The 21,550-nt window shown below is 59.5% G+C and overlaps 2 protein-coding genes and 1 long non-coding RNA gene across 21 annotated transcripts in view; 2 read left to right on the top strand and 1 right to left on the bottom strand.

Annotated features, from left to right (window-relative positions):
• Window positions 1-2,425: 2,425 nt before the first annotated feature.
• Window positions 2,426-7,134, bottom strand: LOC145509211 (uncharacterized). The gene is made up of 2 exons (XR_014055913.1): window positions 3,959-7,134; window positions 2,426-2,870 (listed from the first exon to the last, which is right to left on the bottom strand). It is a non-coding gene; the product is annotated as an uncharacterized LOC145509211 (long non-coding RNA).
• On the top strand, window positions 3,898-8,416 carry SLC39A4 (solute carrier family 39 member 4). The gene is made up of 12 exons (XM_081497399.1): window positions 3,898-4,189; window positions 4,642-4,926; window positions 5,318-5,513; window positions 5,615-5,757; window positions 5,849-6,020; window positions 6,373-6,545; window positions 6,657-6,794; window positions 6,873-7,001; window positions 7,182-7,236; window positions 7,368-7,520; window positions 7,878-8,065; window positions 8,148-8,416. The coding sequence occupies exons 1-12, from the start codon at window positions 3,989-3,991 to the stop codon at window positions 8,274-8,276; spliced, it is 1,962 nt and encodes a 653-aa protein (XP_081353525.1). The 5' UTR covers window positions 3,898-3,988; the 3' UTR covers window positions 8,277-8,416.
• A 3,301-nt stretch (window positions 8,417-11,717) lies between these two features.
• Window positions 11,718-21,550, top strand: part of CPSF1 (cleavage and polyadenylation specific factor 1) — a 14,206-nt gene continuing 4,373 nt past the window's right edge. For 6 of the 19 annotated variants that reach the window (XM_081497331.1, XM_081497329.1, XM_081497327.1 and 3 more), the window contains exons 1-20: window positions 11,718-11,779; window positions 11,880-12,038; window positions 18,103-18,130; window positions 18,224-18,366; window positions 18,435-18,515; window positions 18,593-18,744; window positions 18,827-18,973; window positions 19,088-19,227; window positions 19,297-19,407; window positions 19,479-19,572; window positions 19,652-19,739; window positions 19,813-19,935; window positions 20,014-20,065; window positions 20,247-20,341; window positions 20,411-20,485; window positions 20,565-20,645; window positions 20,717-20,806; window positions 20,963-21,073; window positions 21,142-21,283; window positions 21,367-21,545. In XM_081497331.1, coding sequence (XP_081353457.1) covers window positions 11,895-12,038; window positions 18,103-18,130; window positions 18,224-18,366; window positions 18,435-18,515; window positions 18,593-18,744; window positions 18,827-18,973; window positions 19,088-19,227; window positions 19,297-19,407; window positions 19,479-19,572; window positions 19,652-19,739; window positions 19,813-19,935; window positions 20,014-20,065; window positions 20,247-20,341; window positions 20,411-20,485; window positions 20,565-20,645; window positions 20,717-20,806; window positions 20,963-21,073; window positions 21,142-21,283; window positions 21,367-21,545 — 2,076 coding nt within the window. In that variant the 5' untranslated portion in view covers window positions 11,718-11,779; window positions 11,880-11,894. Of the gene's footprint in view, window positions 12,039-12,062; window positions 12,406-18,102; window positions 18,131-18,198; window positions 18,367-18,434; window positions 18,516-18,562; window positions 18,745-18,826; window positions 18,974-19,087; window positions 19,408-19,478; window positions 19,573-19,651; window positions 19,740-19,812; window positions 19,936-20,013; window positions 20,066-20,246; window positions 20,342-20,410; window positions 20,486-20,564; window positions 20,646-20,716; window positions 20,807-20,962; window positions 21,074-21,141; window positions 21,284-21,366; window positions 21,546-21,550 lie in introns of those variants that run through there. The other 13 variants (XM_081497336.1, XM_081497337.1, XM_081497335.1 and 10 more) reach the window with 10 other exon arrangements.

The following is a 21,550-nucleotide window of genomic DNA, read 5'->3' as shown; positions in this document are numbered from 1 at the left end:
GCTTTTCGCTTCTCTTCTTTTCCCAGCTATTTGTAAGACCTCTTCAGACAGCTGGAGAAGGCAATGGCAACCCACTCCAGTACTCTTGCCAGAAAGTCCCATGGACGGAGGAGCCTGGTAGGCTGCAGTCAATGAGGTCGCTAGGAGTCAGACACGACTGAGTGACTTCCCTTTTACTTTTCACTTTCATCCATTGGAGAAGGAAATGGCAACCCACTCCAGTGTTCTTGCCTGGAAAATCCCATAGACGGAGGAGCCTGGTGGGCTGCCGTCTATGGGGTCGCACAGAGTCGGACACGACTGAAGCGACTTAGCAGCAGCAGCAGCCTCAGACAGCCATTTGCTTTTGTGTATTTCTTTTTCTTGGGGATGGTCTTAATCCATGTCTCCTGTATAATGTCACGAACCTCCATCCATAGTTCATCAGGCACTCTGTCTATCAGATCTAGTCCTTTAAATCTACTTCTCACTTCCACTGTATAATCGTAAGGGATTTGATTTAGGTCATATCTGAATTGTCTAGTGGTTTTCCCTACTTTCTTCATTTTAAATCTGAATTTGGCAATAAGGAGTTCATGATCTGAGCCACAGTCTTGTTAACACAGGAACCTGGAATGTTAGGTTCATGAATCAAGGCAAATTGGAAGTGGTCAAACAGGAAATGGCAAGAGTGAACATTGACATTTTAGGAATCAGTGAACTAAAATGGATGGGAATGGGTGAATTTAACTCAGATGACCATTATATCTACTCCTGTGGGCAAGAATCCCTTAGAAGAAATGGAGTAGCCCTCATAGTCAACAAGAGTCCGAAATGCAGTACTTGGTTGCAATCTCAAAAATGACAGAATGATCTCTGTTTGTTTCCAAGGCAAACTATTCAATATCACAGTAATCCAAGTCTATGCCCCGACCAGTAATGCTGAAGAAGCTGAAGTTAAACAGTTCTATGAAGACCTACAAGACCTTCGAGAACTAACACCCAAAAAAAGATGTCCTTTTCATTATAGGGGACTGGAATGCAAAAGTAGGACATCAAGAAACACCTGGAGTAACAGGCAAATTTGGCCTTGGAGTACAGGAAGAAGCAGGGCAAAGGCTAATAGTTTTGCCAAGAGAACACACTGGTCATAGCAAACACCCTCTTCCAATAACACAAGAGAAGACTCTATACATGGACATCACCAGATGGTCAACACCAAAATCAGATTGATATATTCTTTGCAGCCAAAGATGGAGAATGATGATCCAGACCACATTTAAAAAATGTCTAGAGCGCATTTTATCTCCACCCAGGGATGGGCTCTAGGGCTGCTGTGAATATCATGCAGTGAACAAGGGCTTCTGGTGCTTGCTGGATGGGCTGATGCAGGAGGGACCTGGGGGTCTGCCCAGCACTGGGGGGGACAGGCAGGTGTGCAGGGAAGCTACTGACATGCTCTGGCGGCCCTGGGCTAGGAAGGAGGGGCTGGGGCAGACATGAAACAGAAACGTGGGCCCACACAGGCGCTGAGGCCCAGGGCCGTCCCAGTGGGGTCAGGCTGCACACAGGACCTGGGGGGCTGACCAAATGTCTGGGCTGAGACCTCATCCCTGAAGCTCACCAGGCCCAAACAGTACAGGATGAGGTGGGCTCAGCTCTGGCCGGCCCCACGGCCGTGGTGAGGTGGGGTAGGAAAAGGGACAGTTTGAGCCGGTGGACTTCACAACTGTGAGGGGGCCTGAATCTTTCCAGCTTCCCTCCTCAGTGACCCAGGGGTCCGGGAACCCTCAGGCTCTTCCCAAGCCCGCCACTTCCCTGATACCCTCAGGGCCCACGAAGGTCACCCTGTGGTGTGGGAGGGGCAGGAGCTCCGCCTGCCCAGAGCTCTGTGCTTGGCCCGGTGCCCTGCCCCAGGCAGCAGGGGACGCTGGGACAGAGTCCCGAGGCCTGGGCTCCCAGCTCCCTTGGAGCTTCTCCCCAACCCCAGCCACACCCCACAGGGTGAGATTCAGGGGTCTGTCCAATCAGGTATGGAAGGGGCCACCTAAACACTCCCTCTAGAAGGCAAGGCTGCCCTGAGACCTGCCTGGGCAGAGGCAACTGGCTCCCTGGGGTCTGCCCCTTTCCCCAGAGGGTCTGCCCCTTTCCCCAGATCGCCAACTAGGCAGAGATAAGGCCCAGGGGTTCAAAGGCCGGAGTGGAAGCCTGTAGGGAGGGGCAGGGCTGGGAGCCACACTTCTCCCCACCCCGAGCCCCTTCCGGGGTGGTGCGCCTGGTGGCAGAGGCCTGGCTCCTGTTCCCGTCTGTTTATGTGGGGCTTTGGCCATTTCCTGGGGATTTTCCCTGGAGGCGGTAGAGGGAGCATGACTCAGCAGCTTATCTCAGTTCCCTCTGATTCTGTTGTGGAATCCAGAGTCAAAAACACACCTTGGAGGCCACTCAAGACAGTGGAGTACAGTTTATTACGCCAGCTGGTCCAAGGGGAATCAGTTCCCAACAAGGACCCTGATGTTTCTGAGAGGCCCAGTTTTATACCCTCCACCACGTGATTGGTTACATATTAGCAACCTCTTTGTTGCATATGATTGAGTTTTACAACAAGTAGGACCTAGGAGAACAAACAATTAAGGTTAAAAGGGGGGACAGAGATTATACATCAAGGGGAGATGTCTCCATGGTTAATCTAACAGGCAGCCTGACCTCAACTACAATCTCCGTTTGTCACCTGTAGGGAGAGAAGTCTCCAGGAGACCCGGTTTTCACTAGCAACGGTTTCCTCACTCTTGGGCAGGGTTCAGGCCCAGGTCACATTCTGTCTTTAAGACTGATGACAGGCTTCAAGACGGAGTCTCTCCTGCTTTCCTCACAGGGGCTGCAGCAATTCCACCCTGGGAAATGCAACACAGCTCAGGATCCATACCCCCACCCCCAGGAGAGCTGCGGTGTGTGAGCTGCCTTGAGGGGGAAGATGCTGGGGGGGGGAGCGGGGCAGAGCTGTACCAGAGCTCTCCAGTGGGGTGGGGGGCAGGCCTGGCGGTACTCTCCTGGAACCTCTGCCCCAGATGCCCTTGGCTTGGGGGCAGCCCCTAGAGAGAGGGCCACGGGAAACAACCCCGGGCAGAAACCGAGTCCCCGTAAAACCGAGCTCCTCTGCCAAGTCTACGCTTAATCTCTCCACCCAAAATGTTATTCCCTTTTTTGTCCAACACCTGTTGTCAAGATTGAGAAGTTAAAGGGGGTGTGGGGCGGGGATGGGAACTAAACTGCACCCTGTAGGGCCCTTGCCAGTAAAATCCTTTCCAGGTCCTCCATTTCTCCTTGTAGGAAACAGGCTTCCTTCAGTCCCCTAAGACCTCTCCTGAATTCCGAAGGTCACGTTCAAATAGCTGCTAATTGGGGAAGGGCGGGACACAGAAACCAAGGAGGGGCAGTGGAGAAACCAGCCTTGGGGCAGGGTCTCCAGCTTTTCTGCCAGGACTAAGGTCCCAGCCCCACAACGGAGCCCAGGGACACCACCGACACTTCTCCACCAACCAATTAGGAGAAAGCCCTCTCCCCAGATTCTGCCTATTACAGACTCCCCCAAAGCCATCCAGAGATTTAAGGGATTTTGAACATGAGTCACCTGTTCTCCTAGCTCGGCACCACAATAAACCTTTCTCTGCTGCAAGCTTCAACCTCACCATGTGTCAGGCTCACAGACTTGCGTTCACTAACAAGACCCTTGAAGGACCAGAGGGGTGACCCAGGTCCATCCACCCAGGGACCCCGGCCTCACCCTGGGGCAGTAGCCCCGGGCTCAGGGAGGATCTGCCACTGGAATGGTTAACCCGAGGCAACGCCTCTGGCAGCCAATCACAGGGCCCTGCAGGAAATGCCTGGAGAGCCTTGCCGGGGCGGGTGGCTCCCAGCCCAGCCCCAGTACAGCATCGGGCAGCCCACGCGGCCTGCAGCCACCCAGGCAAGCACGGCTTACCCTGGGCTCCAGGTGCCAGGGGGCTGCAGCATGGCGCTCCCGGGCCGGCCCAGGCTGGGGCCGCTGCTGGCTGTGCTGGCCGCGCTGGCGGTGTCTGGGACGGCGACCCCCCCTGCTCGTCTGCTGACCCTGCTGTCCTCGGGCCAGGGCGCTCTGGACCGAGCGGCGCTGGGCGGCCTGTTAAATACACTGGCGGCCCGTGTGCAGTGTGCCGACGGGCCGTGTGGAAAGGTAACACCCCCAACCGACGGGTCCTCCGGCCCGGCCCCAGCCCAAGCCCGCCGCTCCACCCCAGGCCGAGGCCAGCTGCAAAGGACCCGGGCAAACTCCAGGAGGCGGGCCGCGCGGGTGGCCTGACGCCGGGCCCTGCCCGCAGGCCCAAGCCCACCCTCCTCTGCTCCCTTTCAGAGCCCCCTGCCCTCCCTGGGGAGGGTGGGGTACGGCTCTGGGATCCCACGGCTGCCCCCCCCACCCTGTCAGTGCCCTGCTCTCCCCCACCCCAAAACTGGCAGTGGTTCCAGGCAGAATCCTCCCTGGGATGGGGGTCCCCCCGTGTATGTGCCCTCCTGTCACTGGGGAGGGCAGGGGTCTGTAAGTGAGCCGACGGTGGAGGGCACCGGCTTGAAGGACAGGAGGGTGGCAGCCCTTGTGTGTGGCCCCTGCCCGCCCATCTGTGCCAACAGTGCCTGTCTGTGGACGACGCCCTGGCTCTGGGCAGGCCTGAGAAGCCCGGGGCCCCCTCGGGCCCGGCCCTGGAGCCCAGGTACATTGCCCGCCTCAGTGCTGCCGCCGCCCTCTACCTCAGCGACCCGGTGGGCACCTGCGCCGAGGTCCGGGCTGGCCGCTGGGCTGCCCACGCCGACGAGCTCCTGGTCCTGCTTGGGAGCCCCGAGGCCCTGAGCCCGGCCCTGAGCAAGCTGCTGCAGCGGATTCAGGCCCGTGCCGCCGGCCAGCCCACTTCTCAGCAGGTGGGGGCCTGGGCTGGCTGCCCAGGGGCACTGGGGGAAGAGGGTCCGAGAGGGACTGAGAAAGGGGACCATTCAGGTGGGGCTGGGCCTCAGCACCTTTCTGGGTGCTCGGGGAAGCCTGGGCTGGGGGGGGTCACAAATGGACGCTCACCACTGACTCAGGCAGGGCTGCGGGCTCCCCGAGAGGGCCCTGATCCTCAACAGGGCTGAGAAAGCTCCCGGGGCTCCAAGGAAGAGCCCAGGATGAGGCGGGGTGGAGACCAGTGGGGCCGGGCAGGGGAAGGCTGTGGTACCTGGGGTCCAGCGGAGTCCGGGGGGCAGCAGGGGCACCGCAGACCGAGAGGCCAGTGTGGCCGTGCTGCTCGAGAGACTGAGGCCAGCTCCTCCCCAGGCCTGTGTGGACCTGCCTCAGCTGCTGGGGGAGGCGGCAGGGGTGGGGGCTCCCGGCAGCCCTGGCCTGGTGCTGGCTGCCCTGCTGGACCACGTCAGGAGCGGCGCCTGCTTCCGCGCCCTGCCGACCCCCCAGTACTTCGTGGACTTCGTGTTCCGGCAGCACAGCAGCGAGAACCCCAACATCACCCTGGACGGTGAGGCCTGAGCTGGGGTACAGCGCTCTGAACCCCAGCATCCGCGCCCCTGGGGAGTGCAGGGCTGGAGGCCACAAACTCAGATTTTCACCTCCTGCCAGAGCTGGCGGCCTTGATGGAGCACCTGGGGCTGGGTGGAGCTACAGAGCCCCACGACGGCCACAGCGACCTCAGTCTTCTGGGAAAGGGCCAGGGCCCCGTACCCCTTGCCACCCCCAATATCAGCGCCAGTGCGTGGGACACGGTGAGCCATCCGTGTGCCTGAGTCCCAGAGAGAGGTGGGGGCCCATGGACCACTCATGGCCCTGAACACCAGTGTGTCACCCCCACCCTAGCTGTGCCTGAGTGCTCGAGACATCATGGCTGTGTACGGGCTGTCTGAGCAGGCCGGGGTGACGCCGGACAACTGGGCCCAACTGAGCCCCGCTCTGCTCCAGCAGCAACTGAGTGGGGCCTGCAGCCCTCAGCCCTCACTCCCCACCCAGGACCAGCTCAGCCAGGCCGAGAGTGAGTGTCCACCCTACCCTATAGCTGCGTCTGCCCAGCGGTGCCCAAGGGGCTGGCAGCGTGGAGATGGAACCAAAAAGGGAGGAGAAAGTAGCCGCTGGGCTGCGGAGAGCTGGGGCCAGGTCTGGCAGACCAGGCAGCAGGGTAGAGGGGCAACAGGGAAGGGAATGCTGCGAGGGAAGAGGATGGGGGCTTGAGGCCAGGGGCCAGCAGGAAGCCGAGGCAAGGACTGCACCTGACCGCCTGCAACCTTGGGGGGCTCCTGCTCCTCCCAGACTCGGTCTGGATGCCCCTCCAGGGAAAACAAGGGGCCACGGTTGGGAGACAGGTGCTCACTGTCCTCCCTGTTCAGGGTACCTGTACGGCTCCCTGGCCACGCTACTGACCTGCCTGTGCTCCCTCCTCGGGCTCGTGCTCCTCAGCTGTGCCAGGTGCAGCACCGCCTCCCACTACGTCATCCAGGCCTTCCTGAGCATGGCTGTGGGCGCGCTCACCGGTGACGCCCTCCTGCACTTGATGCCTAAGGTTGCCCCAGCCCGCCAGGGCCCTCCCTGACCCCTAATCTCTATCCGCCTGTCTGGGAGGAGGAGGTCCCAAGACACCCAGCCCAGTGTCCTCTGCCCACACCCCCACCAGGTGCTGGGGCTGCACGCCCACGACGGGGAGGACCCTGCCTTCCAACACACCTGGCACCTCCTAGCTGTCCTGGGCGGGCTCTATGCCTTCTTCCTGTTTGAGAGCCTCTTCAACCTTCTGCTGCCCCTGGACCCGGAGGTCAGGTGCTTGGGGGCTGGACGTGGTGCGGGGAGGGGTGGGGGAGGCACGGTGGATCTTGAGCTGCCATCCCCGCAGGACCCAAAGGATGGGGCCTGCAGCCATGGCCACAGTCACGGCGGCCTCAGCCATGGCGTGTCCCTGCAGCTGGCGCCCAGCGATTTCCGGCAGCCCAAGCAGCTCCACGAGGGCTCTCGCGCAGACCTGGTGAGCCCGCCCTGCCCAGCGTCGCTCCCCCTGGCGGAGCCCTGTATGCACGCTCCCAGTCACCCCTCCAGAGCTTCCGCCCCTGGCCTGATCTGGGGACCTAGCTCCGCGCGCGCCTCCTCACCGTCCCGCCCTGAGCCTAATGTACACGGCCCACCCCCCACCCCGTCTCCCCTCCAGGTGGCGGAGGAGAGCCCCGAGCTGCTGAGCCCGGAGCCCCTGAGACTGAGCCCAGGTGAGCCCTTAGAGAGGCCCCGGAAGCGTTGGGGGTCAGGGTCTCGGTGCGCGGCGCAGGCACAGGGGCGGAGAAGGGGGCGGAGACGCGGGCCCGGGGCAGACGCGCACCCACACCCGCCGCGTCCGCAGAGCTGAGACTGCTGCCCTACGTGATCACGCTGGGCGACGCCGTGCACAACTTCGCCGACGGGCTGGCCGTGGGCGCCGCCTTTCTGTCCTCCTGGAAGACGGGGCTGGCCACCTCACTGGCAGTGTTCTGCCACGAGGTGCCGCACGAGCTGGGTGAGCCTTGCGGGGTTCCCGCCGGCCGGGGGCGGGGCCTGCCCACAGCGGGGGTATGGGTGTGGCTGGTCGGCCGCGCAGGTGGGCTGGACTATCGGGGAGTGGGCGCGGCCCTCGACCTGACCCCAGCCCCGCCCTCGCTTCGTGGCTCAGACGGTAAAGAATCCGCCTGCAGTGCAGGAGACCCAGGTTCGATCCCTGGGTCGGGAAGATCCCCAGGAGAAGGGAATGGCAACCCACTCCAGTACTCTTGCCTGGAGAATCCCATGGACAGAGGGGTCTGGGGGGCTATGGTCCATGGGGTCTCAAGAATCGGACACGACGGAGCAACTAAACCACCCCCACCGCCTGCCCCAGGGGACTTCGCGGCCTTGCTGCACGCGGGGCTGTCGGTGCGCCGCGCGCTGCTCCTGAACTTGGCCTCGGCGCTCACGGCCTTCATCGGCCTCTATGTTGCGCTCACGGCCGGCGTAGGCGAAGACGGCGAGACCTGGATCCTGGCGGTGGCCGCCGGCCTCTTCCTCTACGTGGCGCTCTGCGACATGGTCAGAGCTGGGCGGGCCGGGGCTGCCCCGGGAGGCGCTGGGCGGGCGCTCTGAACCGGCTCTGACCCAGGCCCGTCCTCAGCTCCCGGCCATGCTGAACGTGCGCGACCGGCGGCCCTGGCTCCTTTTCCTGCTCCACAACGTGGGCCTGCTGGGCGGCTGGACCGTCCTGCTGCTGCTGTCGCTGTATGAGGATAACATCGCCTTCTGAGAGCTTCTGTCCCCTCTGCCCTAGGCTCTGGCTCCTGACCCTGGGCCGTCGCAGGCCTTCAGAAGCGCCGTCTCCCGGAGCGCCCCAGCCCCTCCCCCGCGCCTCGCTTCCCAGCTTCAATAAACGCTCTTGTCCTTGGAGCCCAGCCTGCTCGCCTCATCTCGCCTTCCCAGGAGAGGAAAGTTTCCCACCAAGAAAGTTCGAAAGGTGGGGCAGCCTCTCCCCACAGCAGTGCCTGGTGCCTGATGGGGAGTCAGGACCCTTGAGCTCAGGGCCCTCCAAGAAGCCAGCCTCAGACCCGCGTCTGTGAGGCATGTGAAGCTTGGGCCGTAGGTAGGACCAGGCGTCCAATCAGGACTGCAACCTCCCGGCCCCGCCCTCCTCTTCTGCTTCCTGCCCGCCGGCTGCTGCTCTTCCCAGGACTGAGCTACTTCAGTGCCTCTCGCTCTGTCCACCCTGGGCCCCTTTCTCCCACAGACACATCGCACATTGTTAGGGTGTGTGCCACGTGCCAGGCTTGGGTCTGAGGGTTCTGTAGTCGCTGACCTGCTCAGCCAGCACAGTTGCCCTGTGATGTGAGTGCGTCACTGCCCGTCCACCGCCGACGCGAGGGCTAGTGTCCTGGCCACGGCCCCAGCTTTGCCCATTCCCTCCTCTAGCGCATCCTCGGGGTGGCTCTGGCTAGTTGTTTCTGTTTTTTTAATTATTTTATTTAGTTTTGGCTGTGCTGGGTCTTCGTTGCTGCTTAGGCTTTTCTCTAGTTGTGGGGACCGTGGGCCACTCTCCAGCTGCGGTGTGTGTGCTTCTCATTGTGGTGGATTCTCTTCTTGAGAAGTATGGGCTCTAGGACACTTGGGCTTCAGTATTTGCAGCACATGGGCTCGGTCTTTGCGTCTCCCAGGCTCTAGAGCACAGGCTTAATAGTTGTGGCACACGGGCTTAGTAGCTCTGCAGCATGTGGGATCTTCCTGGATCAGGGATCCAACCCATGTCTCCTGCATTGGCAGGTAGATTCTTTGCCACTGAGCCACCAGGGAAGCCCTGGCTCCAGTTTTTTTTTTTTTTTTTTTTTTTAATGACTTCTTTTTTCATGCTCTCAGAACTTTATTAGGTGGAGTTTGAGCAAAAGAGAGAGAAAACCTCTGAGACAGTCACCCATCTGTTTCAGCACAAGCAGAACAGAGAAGCCTTTGGTTGGAGATGAAAATATCTCTGATTTTTAAATGGGGAGATGACTGGCTGAATATCTCTGGGCACAAATTCAGATTATTTAAAATATTTAACAAATATTTTTTAAAATATTTAACAAATTTTCCTCCAGAAGAAGGCAAGTCTCTGAGGACAAGACCGGACCAGAAGCAGGAGCCCTGGCTCCATATGGAGACAAACCAGCGCCACTTTTATGTTGGGTGAGGGGCAAGGGATATATCTCTGCTATTCCCAGATCAAGATCTGGAGGGAGGGGAACATGACAAATGATGAAAGGACCATTTTCTCAAAAAGCAAGGGATAAGGACACAGGGATGAAACTCAGACGCTGCTTTTCAAGGAAGCAAGATAACTCGTGACTCTTCATTGCTGTCTGACCCCAATACCTAAACTACTTTAAAGCACCCCCTTCAGACACAGCCCTCCAGGGGGCCATGTAGGCCTGAGGGCTGAGGGGGACGGGGGCTTATTTTGCTACAAGTGAAGGGGCTTGAGCGGGGAGGGTAGCAGCTACTCCTCACTCCCCTATGACTTCTGTCACAAAAAAACACCTGTAAATGCATGACATAAAATAGTGAATCTGGGAGACAGGCTTCCCACACGGAGGGTCTGCTGACCTGTGGACACAGTTACAGGCCTCAGTAATTCTAGGAAGGGCTGCTGGGGGCCCTGTGTTCTCCCAGGCCCATGATAAGCCCTGCCCCAGTCGACCTCTCTCTTCAGGGTTCAATTTTGTTATGACTTTTAAAGGGGCTGGTGTGGTTCAGGAGTCACACACCTGCCCAGGCACCCAAGTGACCCCTTTGTCCACAGCTCAAGTCTTGTTGCTGACATGACTAAGTGGGCAGGTATGGATGCAACAAACACATACTTCTGTGCCATTTTCTTGGCTTTGCCTTTATTTTCTTGTTTTATTTCTTAAGATTCCATTTCTTGGAAATTCCCTGACAGTCCAGTGGTTAGGGCTCTGAGCTTCCCCTCTGCACTGCAGAGGGCACAGATTCCATCCCTTCATTCAGTTCAGTCGCTCAGTCGTGTCTGACTCTTTGTGAGTCAGACGGCAGCAACCCCGCCCCCCCACCCCGCTTCCCTGTCCATCACTAACTCCCGGGGCTTGCTCAAACTCATGTCCATCGAGTCAGTGATGCCATCCAAACATCTCATCCTCCGTCGTCCCCTTCTCCTCCTGCCTTCAATCTTTTCCAGCATCTTCGTCTTTTGTAATGAGTCAGCTCTTCCCATCAGGTGGCCAAAGTATTGGAGCTGCACCTTCAGCATCAGTCCTTCCAATGAATATTCAGGACTGATTTCCTTTAGGATACACTGGTTTGATCTTGCAGTCCAAGGGACTCTCAAGAGTCTTCTCCAACACCACAGTTTAAAAGCATCAATTCTTCCGCGCTCAGCTTTCTCTATTCGATCCCTAGGCAGGGAAATAAGATCCTGCAAGCCACGCGGCGGCCAAAAAGGAAAAAAAAAAAAAAAAAAATCTTTCCCTTTCTAAATCCCATACCTGTTGGAGGGTACCTGGGGCGCGTCCCTGCCGAGTGAAGAGAGGTCTGCCTAGCTGAGCGTGGTGGTCCTGGCTCCAGGGCCCTTGAAGCGGGCAACTACCAGGCCTGGGGAGGGAGCAGTGGGAAAGACGGGCGAAAAGGTGTCCTCAGGGGAGGGGCTCGTAGAGGGGCACGCCAGGGCCGCGCGTCGTGAGCTCGCCTCGGGTGGTGGTGTCGGGGGGTCGTCCTGCGGCGGCAACGCTGAGCAGGGACAGGACAAGACGCCTCCAGGAAGCTCTCCTGACCCCTGTGCTGGTCGGGCTCCGCCACACTTGCTGCAGCCGCTGGGGCCTAATTCGGCACGTGTTTGCGCCCGGGGGGCTCTGCTCCCCCGGCCTCCACACTGCTGCCAGCATCTGGCAGGGCGCCTGAGACCGCGCCTCTTCTTGCGGGAGAGACCCTCGGCAGTGACCCCATTCTGGGATCCGGGGGGCGGGCAGGTCCCGACCAGCCAGCTCTGAGCCGCCCAGCCGCCGTCCGGCTTCCAGCCCGCTCTGCGTCCTCCTCAGTGAGACCCTGGATCTCCCGCGAGCTGGATTTTCGGGGCTCTGTATGTGGAGCCCGGCAGCGGAGCCGCGAGGCTGCCCCCGGCCGCCAGGGGCCGCTGTGCCCCCCGCGGTCCCCGCGCCTCGGCGGCGCTGCGCAGGCGCAGAACCCGGAACATCGGCGCGCGGCTTCCGCGTCCGGGCGGGCCGTGTTCGGCGCCGTACAGGTTCCCCGTCAGCCAGTTCCAACTGCCAGGTGGGCGGCCAGTGGGCGCGGGCGCGCCGGCCGGGGGGTCGCGGGTGGGCCGAAGGTCTCGCGCGGGCGTTCCTGCTCACCCTGTCGCCTTCCTGTGCAGCCCGAGCGCGGCGCCATGTACGCCGTGTACAAGCAGGCGCATCCGCCCACCGGCCTCGAGTTCTCCATGTACTGCAACTTCTTTAACAACAGCGAGCGCAACCTCGTGGTGGCCGGGACCTCGCAGCTCTACGTGTACCGCCTCAACCGGGACTCAGAGGTAGGCAGGCCAGCTGGGGCCGCCGCGCTCCGCGGCGAGGGGTGCCCGGGACCGAGGAGGAGCGGGCCGACGGCCCCGCGCTTGGTCGTGTCCAGGAACCACGTTCGTCGACCTCACTCTCTGTGGGGATCGGCGGCCTACCCTGGGCGTTTCATTTGCTCTTCCGGTTTTTCAGCAAATCACATGAACATGTACTGTGTGCTCGGTTTTAGCGATACGGTAGAGAACAAAACCTGCACAAACTTGGAGCAGGAGGACACCTGCTGACTAAGTACACGCGTGAGAACACACACCTGCGGACACCCTGCAGGGACAGCGAAGGAAATAGATGAGGGCTGAGGGATCAGAGGAGCCTCCTTTAGACAGAGTAGGCATTCGTTGGGGCAAGAACATTCCTGGCAAAGGGAACAAGGCTGGGTGTACGGTGGGGCAGGTTGTGGGTTGGTGGTCAGTAAAGTGTGATGAATCCCTCGGTGACGAAAACACCGGGGGTGCTCTGATTGCCCCAGGTGTGAGGGTTTTGGTGTGTGTGGGGGGTGGCTTCTTGCAAGAGGCAGCTTCGCATTGTTCTTGAAAGGGGAGTAAGAGCCAGATGCAAGGATGGGGAGGGGTGGGTTCCAGGCAGACGGAAGGCCAGTGTGCTGGCCAGAAGCATCTGAGGGTGGGCAGGGTTGGACTGGGGTGCGGAGTGGAAGTGGGGCAGGAAGGGTTGTCCTCTGCAGGGCAGAGTTCTGAGTAGGGGCTGGGGCAGCAGGGAGGAGGCTGCCTTCCCTGGGCACTTACTTCAGGACACTAGTGTTTGTTTTGTGTTAAATGTGTGTACTGCTGTATTAATCTACACATGACGAAGCAAGCAAAATACAGAAGGATGTATGAGAGGTTTGTGACTGTTTGTGTCACTAAATAATCTTAGTTTAAGCTTTTGTGATACAGCAGTTTTGAGATCAGTATTTGGCTTTTGTCAACATTTCAGTCAAAACTGAAAACGAATTTTTGCAAATAAATACATATGGCTCTACATTGAATGAGAGCATCTTTGCTGTATATATCTGATACTGGTTTTCAGTCAACTTTCAGGGACAAATTTAACGTTTTTACATCTGTATATGTTTTACACATGGGTTCACAGCCCCTTAACAGTCACTCACTTGTCTTTCTTGGGGTCATCTGTTAAGAGCCTGTTTTGTGTGGGCATCTTGGGAGGGGTTGGTGAGCTGCCTTCATGGCTGTGATTCTGAGGGTGGGGGCCACACGCTGCCAGTGCAGCATACGCTGGAGGCCAGAGTGCCTGTCACACCACCAGGATGGGATGGGGAGTGGGGAGCCAGGCGAGGTCTAAAGCTCACCTCCTTGAAAAGGTGAGATTTGAGTGGGTGAGGAGGAGCTGATGGCGAGAGCCTTGCAGATGTGGGGAGAAGAGCTTTGAGGCAGAGCGAAGGTGCCAGGGCAGTAGGGAGGGAAGAGTGGCTGGTCAGGGGGCTCACAAGGCTGGGTCGGGGCATCAGCAGGGCAGCCTTGAGGGCAGTCTTGGGAGCTGAGTGTTGACCCGAGGCCGATGGCGAGTTAAGGTTTGGGCAGAGGAGTGAGCTGATCTGACCCTTGTCTCCTGGGGTCACTGTGGCTGCGACAGTAGAAGGCGACTGGGCTGGGTGGTCATTGGTGGGGCAGGCAGGCAGGCAGGATAGACGGTATGTGGCGCAGGCAAGGGAGCGGAGCCGTGGGCAGTGCAGAGGCTTTGCCAGGGTTGGGTTTCAGGCCAGACTAACACTGCAGGTGAAGTTGCTGGCACCTGCGGGGGAGATGGTTGTGGGGTGGGGGGTGTGGGGGCAGGAGTGCACTTTGGATGTTGTCGGAGTACGCATTGCTGTTAGCAGCTTGAAGCAGCCGCCGGCACCTCGGTGTCTGTGGTCAGGAAGCCGGGAGCTCACCGTCTGCAGGCCCCACTGGGGTATGGTTTCTGCCATCTCTCAAATGCATGCATGCAGCTACTGGAGAAAGCGTCCGTCCTTATGTTGTGGCCTCCCCCAGGATAAGGGCTGAGAGACCCACCAGACTGGAAGCCATGGAGTCTTTCGTGACCTAATCTGGATGCTGGGCCCCGTGTTTCTGAGCCTCAGATGGGTCCTGAGACCTGGACGCGCTTGGGGACCCTGACGAGGAAGCTGGCGTCAGGCAGGATGTGGGCTGGTGAGGCCAGGAGCCCAGAGCAGGCGAGGTAGCACCAGTGGACGGAGACAGCTCTGTGGGGGAGATCTGTGCAAAGGGAAGGGAAGGAATGCAGCAGTAACTGTAAGAAAAGCAGGGTTTTGTGAGGTGAGTGAGGGCGCATTAGTGCTCTGAAGGGAAGGAGCACTGGGCAGCCCCCGCGTGGATCCCACCGAGACCCTCAGAGGCTCTGCGCACCTTTCAAGAGATGTGAAGAATTCCACAGAAGACCCTCAGCAGACCGGATGCGGCTGCTGGGCCTGAGTCAGGTGTTTGCTCCACAGCCTTTCAGTGCAGGGCAGCTTCCGGCTCTTGGACAGAGCGCAGAGTGTAGTGGCAGGAGGCAGCGTGGTGCCTGGGCGGAGCGCTCGGTGGCTGAGCCCGCTGGGGCCAGCCTAGTCACTGCTGCGGGACAGCCCGCCCGGAGCCTCAGACATGCGGTCACCAGGGTGGCACAGTCCTGAGGGCAGCCGGGAGCCAGGACGGCACCACAGGGCCCATGCGGACAGACGCCCGGCCAGACGCCCGGCCTCTGCTCGGTGAGCCCCGGGCCCGGTCTGGGTGAAGGGAAGTCACCCAGTCTCGCTCCACGGGGCTAGCCTGGTGTCTGACCGGCGGCCTCGTGGTGGCTGAGCTTCCTGGGCAGTGAGACGAGGCCGGGGCCAGACCACCCGGGGGGCACGGCCTCCCTTTTGAGGCTCCTGTACTTCAGAGCAGTCCCCAGTGGGACTGAAGAGAGGATGGTGAGCCCCGTGGGGCCGTGTGCAGTCTCTCCCAGGGAGCCAGGTGCATGGGCAGGGCCTGCAGGGTGGCAGCAGGGAAGGGAGAGGGTGCCAAGCAGGTGGTGGGCCTGGCGCTGGGCGGCGCCTGGCTCCGATCCTGGGCCCGCAGACCCCGGACAGCGGCCGGGTTAGGGAAGCTGTGTGCGTGAGGCAGGTGAGTGCTGCCCTGGGGCAGCTGTGACCTTTGAAAGGAAAAGAAATGTAGGAATGTAGGGCACTTCCCTAAAATTAATGACAGTCCCAAGTAAATAGAAAAGGTATCATGGACGGGAAGTCTCAATATTGTGGAGATGTCACCCCCCCCAAATTAATCCAAAATTGTGTCCTTTTTCTCAAAGTTGCAATAAAGTTTCTCAGTAGATTTATTCATCTTGATTCTCAGATTTACATGGAGGAGCCAGAAATCAAGAATGTATAATTTTAGATATGAACAGATGGAGCACTTGCCCTACAGGGTTGTCAGGAATGGTGTGTGTGTGTGTGTAAGCTGCATTATTAGGTACAGAAAGACAAATTTAAAAGTCACTTTTGGGGACTTCCATGCTGGTTCCACTGCAGGGAGTGCAGGTTCCACCCCTAGTTGGGGAACGAAGATCTCCACATGCTGTGTGGCCAAAAAGAGTTACTTTTGAACTGACCTTTTTGTCATGAAATATCCCTCTTTAATACTTTTTGCCTTAAGATCTACTTTGTCTAGTAGTAACTTGGCTACCCTAGTTTATTTTTGTTTCTTTAAGTCCTTGCATAGAATAACTTTTTAAAATCTGTGTTGTTATGTTTAAAGTGAATCAATAGCAAATAGTTGGATGTTGTTTATTATTCTGATGGTTTTTGTTGTCTTCTGGCCTGAGTGTTTGGTTTATTTATTTATTCTGTCATGAATGGGTGTAGTCTGTTATTTGAGGTAATTTCTTGTGTAGTTGGGTTTGATGCACCATCTTGCATCTTGCTATTCTTTTATTTGTTGTTTTGGATTGATCAGATATTTTATTTCATTTTATCTCTTTAAGAAATATTTTATTTCTCCATTTAGTTTTATTTATTTGGCTATGCTGGGTCTTAGTTGTGGCATGTGGGACCAGGATCAAATCTGGCCCTCTGACGTTGGGAGCATGGGGTCTTAGCTACTTACTGGGCCACCAGAGGGGTCCCTTATTTCATCTTTTCTGTTGACTTCTGGTTGTGCATTTTGTCTTAGTCTCTAATGAGTCACATTCGAGGTCACAGCAGTCTCTGGCTCGAGGGAGCCTCCCCAGACAGCCTAGAATCCTTGTAACCCTTCACCCTCTTTCCCCGCTCACTGCGTTCTGTTGTCACAGGCTTGCTCCTGCAGAACATTATACTGTTGTTGGCATTTTGGTTTTACATAAATTCAGACTCTCGGAAAAGCTGCATAAGCACAAGAATTTCCTGCATACCCTCATCTACAGTCCTGAACGTGTTGCCGTATCTGTCTTTTTCCCTGGGCCTGGAGGATCCCCTTGGCTTTTCCCAGAGGTCAGCACATCTGTTCATCCAGGCAACACCGCAGCACCTGCTGGGACCACAGGCCCATGTGAGTCCAGGCCTGGCCAGATCCTTGCTGTGGTCCTGGGCGCTGGTGTCGGCGGCTTGGAGAGGTGGGTGGCCGGCCAGCCTCCCACTGAGACACAGGCTTGAGGTCGAAGGTGCCGCCTCGCGCTCAGACCTTCCTCTGCGCTCGGGGTCTGTGGGGCGGCAGGGTGGCTGTGGCTCCCCTGGCTCACCCTCTCCCCACCTCCAGGTGCGCCTCCCTCCCTCCTCCTAGTCCTTCCTTCATTTAGTATCACACGTTCAGTGGTTCACAGTGCTCAGGAGGCTGTAGTCTTTTTTTGTCATCTGGGGTCTTCAGCCTGAAGACCTTCCTTTGGTAATTGTTGAAGAGTGTTTCTGATGTTGATGATCTTGGTCCACTTTTGTTTGTCTGAAAATGTTTTTATTTCAACTTCCTTTTCGAGGGATATTTTCATTGGGTTTACAATTCTAAGTTGACTGTTTTCTTCTTTCATCACTTTAAAGATTGTCTTTGGCTCCTGTAGTCAGTTTTAATGGAGGTGGCATCTTTGTTCTCCTCTGACTGCTTTTATGGTACTTGTCTTTGTCTCTGTTTGGTCTTCTGTCTTTCAGCTGTGATGTGCTTGGCTGTAGTTTTGTTTGTGATTGTCCTGCTTTGGAACTTGCTGACTTTGAATCTGTAGGCCGATGCTTCTCATCAGGACATTTGGTTATGTCTTCAGTTAGAGGTTCTGTCCTTTTCCTACCTCTGCCTTCTAAACTGCCAGTGGTGCAGTTTAGATTTAATTACATCCAGGTGTGTCTTAAAATTTGTTACATTTTCCCTCTGTCTTGTTACTGCACAAGAGTTGCAGTTGGTCTGCGTCTTGACCTTGTGTCTGGCCAAGGGAGACGGTGTCCTGGATTGGACCCATCGCCAGGGGCGACTTTCACGTTTAGTCCAAGTGTGTCCCTGCTAGAGACTTGCTGGGAATGACTTCTACTGGATTAAGGAAGTTGTGTTCTGAGGTTTGCAAGGGGTCTCTGTCATGAATGGGTCTCGTCTAACTGTTATCAAGGGCTCGACATAGCCACTGAAAACAATGCATGGTTTTTCTCCCTGCTTGAGGGTGGTGGGTTGTAACAAGGGGTGTTCCTGGGAGGCAGCTCAGTGGTGGTCTGGCCGCCTTCCCTCACCAGGGTTGTGGGCCCCGGGCCCACCTGGAGGACACAGATGGGATGAGGCCACGTCCCCTGTAGGGTCACAATCACACTCAGTTGGGCTCAGCAGAGCCGGGGTTCCTTCTTCCCAGCAAGCACGTGTCATCGCTGGCTGGCCCAGGGTTGAGTCTGAGTGGTTTGGGGGGGCACATACAGTGCTGTCCAGCCTTCGACCCTGAGAGCCCCAGTGTCGGGAGAGCTAGGGGCGCTTCCTGCGGGCTGGGGGCCTGGCCATCTCCAGGAGTACCTGGTCACCCGCTCCCCATTGAGGGCTCTTGGCCACAGGGCCAGTCGTGGGTAAGGTGGGCCTCTCACAGTTTTTTCCTTCTTTCTTCCTCCTCCAGGCGCCGACCAAAAATGACAGGAGCACAGGTGAGTACGCACAGGGTGGCTGCCCAGCCGTGAGCCTGGGGGGGGCGGTGGCTGGGCGTGGGTCCCAGACCCCTGTCCACTGGCTCTCCACAGAGGGGAAGGCCCACCGGGAGCACCGGGAAAAGCTGGAGCTGGTGGCTTCCTTCTCCTTCTTCGGCAACGTCATGTCCATGGCCAGCGTGCAGCTGGCAGGCGCCAAGCGAGATGCCCTGCTCCTGAGCTTCAAGGATGCCAAGGTGGGGCGGGGGCACGGTGGGGTCTGGGGGCTGTGGGGGTGGGCCCTGTTCTGACCTGCTGCCCCCAGCTGTCGGTGGTGGAGTACGACCCGGGCACCCATGACCTCAAGACCCTGTCTCTGCACTACTTTGAGGAGCCTGAGCTGCGGGTAGGACTTGCCTCCCCACCCCCCAACCCAGCCCCATGCCTCTGGGGGGGGCTCCTGCCTGACACCCTCTCCCACAGGACGGCTTTGTACAGAACGTGCACACGCCACGGGTGCGCGTGGACCCCGACGGGCGGTGCGCGGCCATGCTCATCTACGGCACGCGGCTGGTGGTTTTGCCCTTCCGCAGGGAGAGCCTGGCCGAGGAGCACGAGGGGCTCGTGGGGGAGGGGTGAGTGCGGCGGCAGGGCGGGGGCCCCTGCAGAGCCCAGGTCCACCCCACGCGGGCCCCCGCTGATGCCTGCTGCCCCCAGGCAGAGGTCCAGCTTCCTGCCCAGCTACATCATCGACGTGCGGGCCCTGGACGAGAAGCTTCTCAACATTGTCGACCTACAGTTCCTGCATGGCTACTACGAGCCCACCCTGCTCATCCTGTTTGAGCCCAACCAGACGTGGCCTGGGTGAGGGCCTGGCTGTGGCCATGCACAGGGCCTGCCGCGTGGAGGAGCCTGGCTGGTCCCCCCGGGGAGCGGGCCTGCTGTGCTGGTCCCGTGCTGACCCCTGTCGGCCCCCAGGCGGGTTGCCGTGCGGCAGGACACATGCTCCATCGTGGCCATCTCCCTGAACATCACGCAGAAGGTGCACCCCGTCATCTGGTCCCTCACCAGCCTGCCCTTTGACTGCACCCAGGCCCTGGCGGTGCCTAAGCCCATAGGTGAGAGGGGCCTGGGTTGGGGGGTGGTGTGGAGCGTGCTGGGCCCTGCCACCAGCGTGTCTGTTCCAGGCGGAGTGGTGATCTTCGCGGTCAACTCGCTGCTGTACCTGAACCAGAGCGTCCCTCCCTATGGCGTGGCTCTCAACAGCCTCACCACTGGCACCACTGCCTTCCCCCTGCGTGAGTGCTGAGGAGGGGGCCTGGGGCAGTGGGGGCGGCTGCTGGGCCTGGCTGACCTCCCCTGCCCACAGGCACCCAGGAAGGTGTGCGGATCACGCTGGACTGTGCTCAGGCGGCCTTCATCTCCTATGACAAGATGGTCATCTCCCTCAAGGGCGGTGAGATGTGAGTCCCCTCTCTGGGGCCCATCCTCCCTGGCGGGGGAGCGGTCCCCCTGCCCCAGCTCAGTGTCCCCTCCCGGCAGCTACGTGCTGACACTCATCACGGATGGCATGCGCAGTGTCCGGGCCTTCCACTTCGACAAGGCTGCCGCCAGTGTCCTCACCACCAGCGTGAGTGGGGTCTCGGAGGGCAGCCCTGGGCCCCGGGCCAGGCGGACCACACCCTCACCTGTCCCGCCCCCAGATGGTCACCATGGAGCCTGGGTACCTGTTCCTTGGCTCTCGTCTCGGCAACTCGCTGCTCCTCAAGTACACGGAGAAGCTGCAGGAGCCCCCAGCTGGCACCGCCCGTGAGGCTGCCGACAAGGTGGGCGCGGGCCCGTGGGGATGTGGCCCCTGCAGGCGGCCTCCAGGGTACTAACCCCCTGCCCCTCCCACCTCACAGGAAGAGCCGCCCTCCAAGAAGAAGCGTGTGGATGCCACAGCGGGCTGGTCAGGTGAGGGCTGGTTGGGTGAGGGCAGGCTGGTCAGGTGCAGGCTGGTCGGGTGAGGGCTGGTCGGGTGCCGGCAGGCTGTTCGGGTGCCGGCGGGCTGGTTGGGCGTGGGCTGAGCGTCAGGTGCGCGCTGGTCAGGTGAGGGCCACCAGGTGGGCTCAGGTGGGCTCTCGTCATGCTCCAGGGGGCAAGTCAGTGCCACAGGACGAGGTGGACGAGATTGAGGTGTACGGCAGTGAGGCACAGTCAGGCACACAGCTGGCCACGTACTCCTTTGAGGTGAGGTGGGGCTCAGAGTGGTCGCCTGGTCCTGGCCAGCCTGCCACCTGACCGCTGCCGTGCCCGCAGGTGTGTGACAGCATCCTCAACATCGGACCCTGCGCCAATGCCGCCATGGGCGAGCCCGCCTTCCTCTCTGAAGAGGTGCCCTCCCGGGGGAGGTGGGGCGGGAAGGGCTGCACAGCAGAGGTCCGATCCTCACCCCCGCCCCCGCCATGTGCAGTTTCAGAACAGTCCGGAGCCAGACCTGGAGATCGTGGTGTGCTCCGGCTATGGCAAGAACGGGGCCCTGTCGGTGCTGCAGGTGAGGGGCGGCGAGGGGACATCTCCCTGGCAGGGCCTGGCCGGACTGCTGACCCCTGCCTGCCCTTCCAGAAGAGCATCCGGCCCCAGGTGGTGACTACCTTTGAGCTCCCAGGCTGCTACGACATGTGGACCGTCATTGCCCCTGTGCGTAGGGAGCAGGTGAGTGCGCCCGGGCGGGCAACATCCAGCGGTGGTGCTGGCTTGCGGTGGGTGCCCAGGGCCGCGGGGCCCAGGAGCCCACTCTGTGCTGCTCAGGCTTGGTGCTCAGGCAGCCCGGGCTGGGCCGGGAATGCCTGCTCTCTTCTGTCTTCACAGGAGGAGACCCTCAAGGGGGAGGGGACGGAGCCAGAACCTGGTGCCCCTGAGGCCGAGGATGACGGGCGGAGACACGGGTTCCTCATTCTCAGCCGAGAAGACTCTACCATGGTGAGGCACCTGGAGCCTGGGCTGGGGCCTCGCTGTGAGAAGTGCCCCTCACTCACCGCTGCCCACAGATCTTGCAGACGGGGCAGGAGATCATGGAGCTGGACACCAGCGGCTTTGCCACACAGGGCCCCACGGTCTTTGCCGGCAACATTGGGGACAATCGCTACATCGTGCAGGTGTCGCCGCTCGGCATCCGCCTGTTGGAAGGAGGTGGGACAGGCCTCGGGCAGGCGGACCAGGGCCCAGGGCCGACACTTGCCCGCTGCCCTGTGCTGACGGGCCTGTGTCTGCAGTGAACCAGCTGCACTTCATCCCCGTGGACCTGGGCTCCCCCATCGTGCAGTGCGCCGTGGCCGACCCCTACGTGGTCATCATGAGCGCTGAGGGCCACGTCACCACGTTCCTGCTCAAAAGCGACTCATACGGGGGCCGCCCTCACCGCCTGGCGCTGCACAAGCCGCCCCTGCACCACGTAGG

The sequence above is a fragment of the Giraffa tippelskirchi genome, chromosome 6, assembly GCF_054371585.1.
Source record: "Giraffa tippelskirchi isolate mGirTip1 chromosome 6, T2T-mGirTip1v1.2.pri, whole genome shotgun sequence".
NCBI lineage: Eukaryota > Metazoa > Chordata > Mammalia > Artiodactyla > Giraffidae > Giraffa > Giraffa tippelskirchi.
Note: the sequence above shows the minus strand (reverse complement) of the source record. Positions and strands in the feature narration are given on the sequence as shown.

Coding starts and splice junctions, on each gene's coding strand:
- SLC39A4 (XM_081497399.1), top strand. CDS start 3,989: ATGGCGCTCCCGGGCCGGCCCAGGCTGGGGCCGCTGCTGGCTGTGCTG. Junction 4,190..4,641: donor CCGACGGGCCGTGTGGAAAG/GTAACACCCCCA, acceptor CTGTGCCAACAG/TGCCTGTCTGTGGACGACGC. Junction 8,066..8,147: donor ACGTGGCGCTCTGCGACATG/GTCAGAGCTGGG, acceptor GCCCGTCCTCAG/CTCCCGGCCATGCTGAACGT.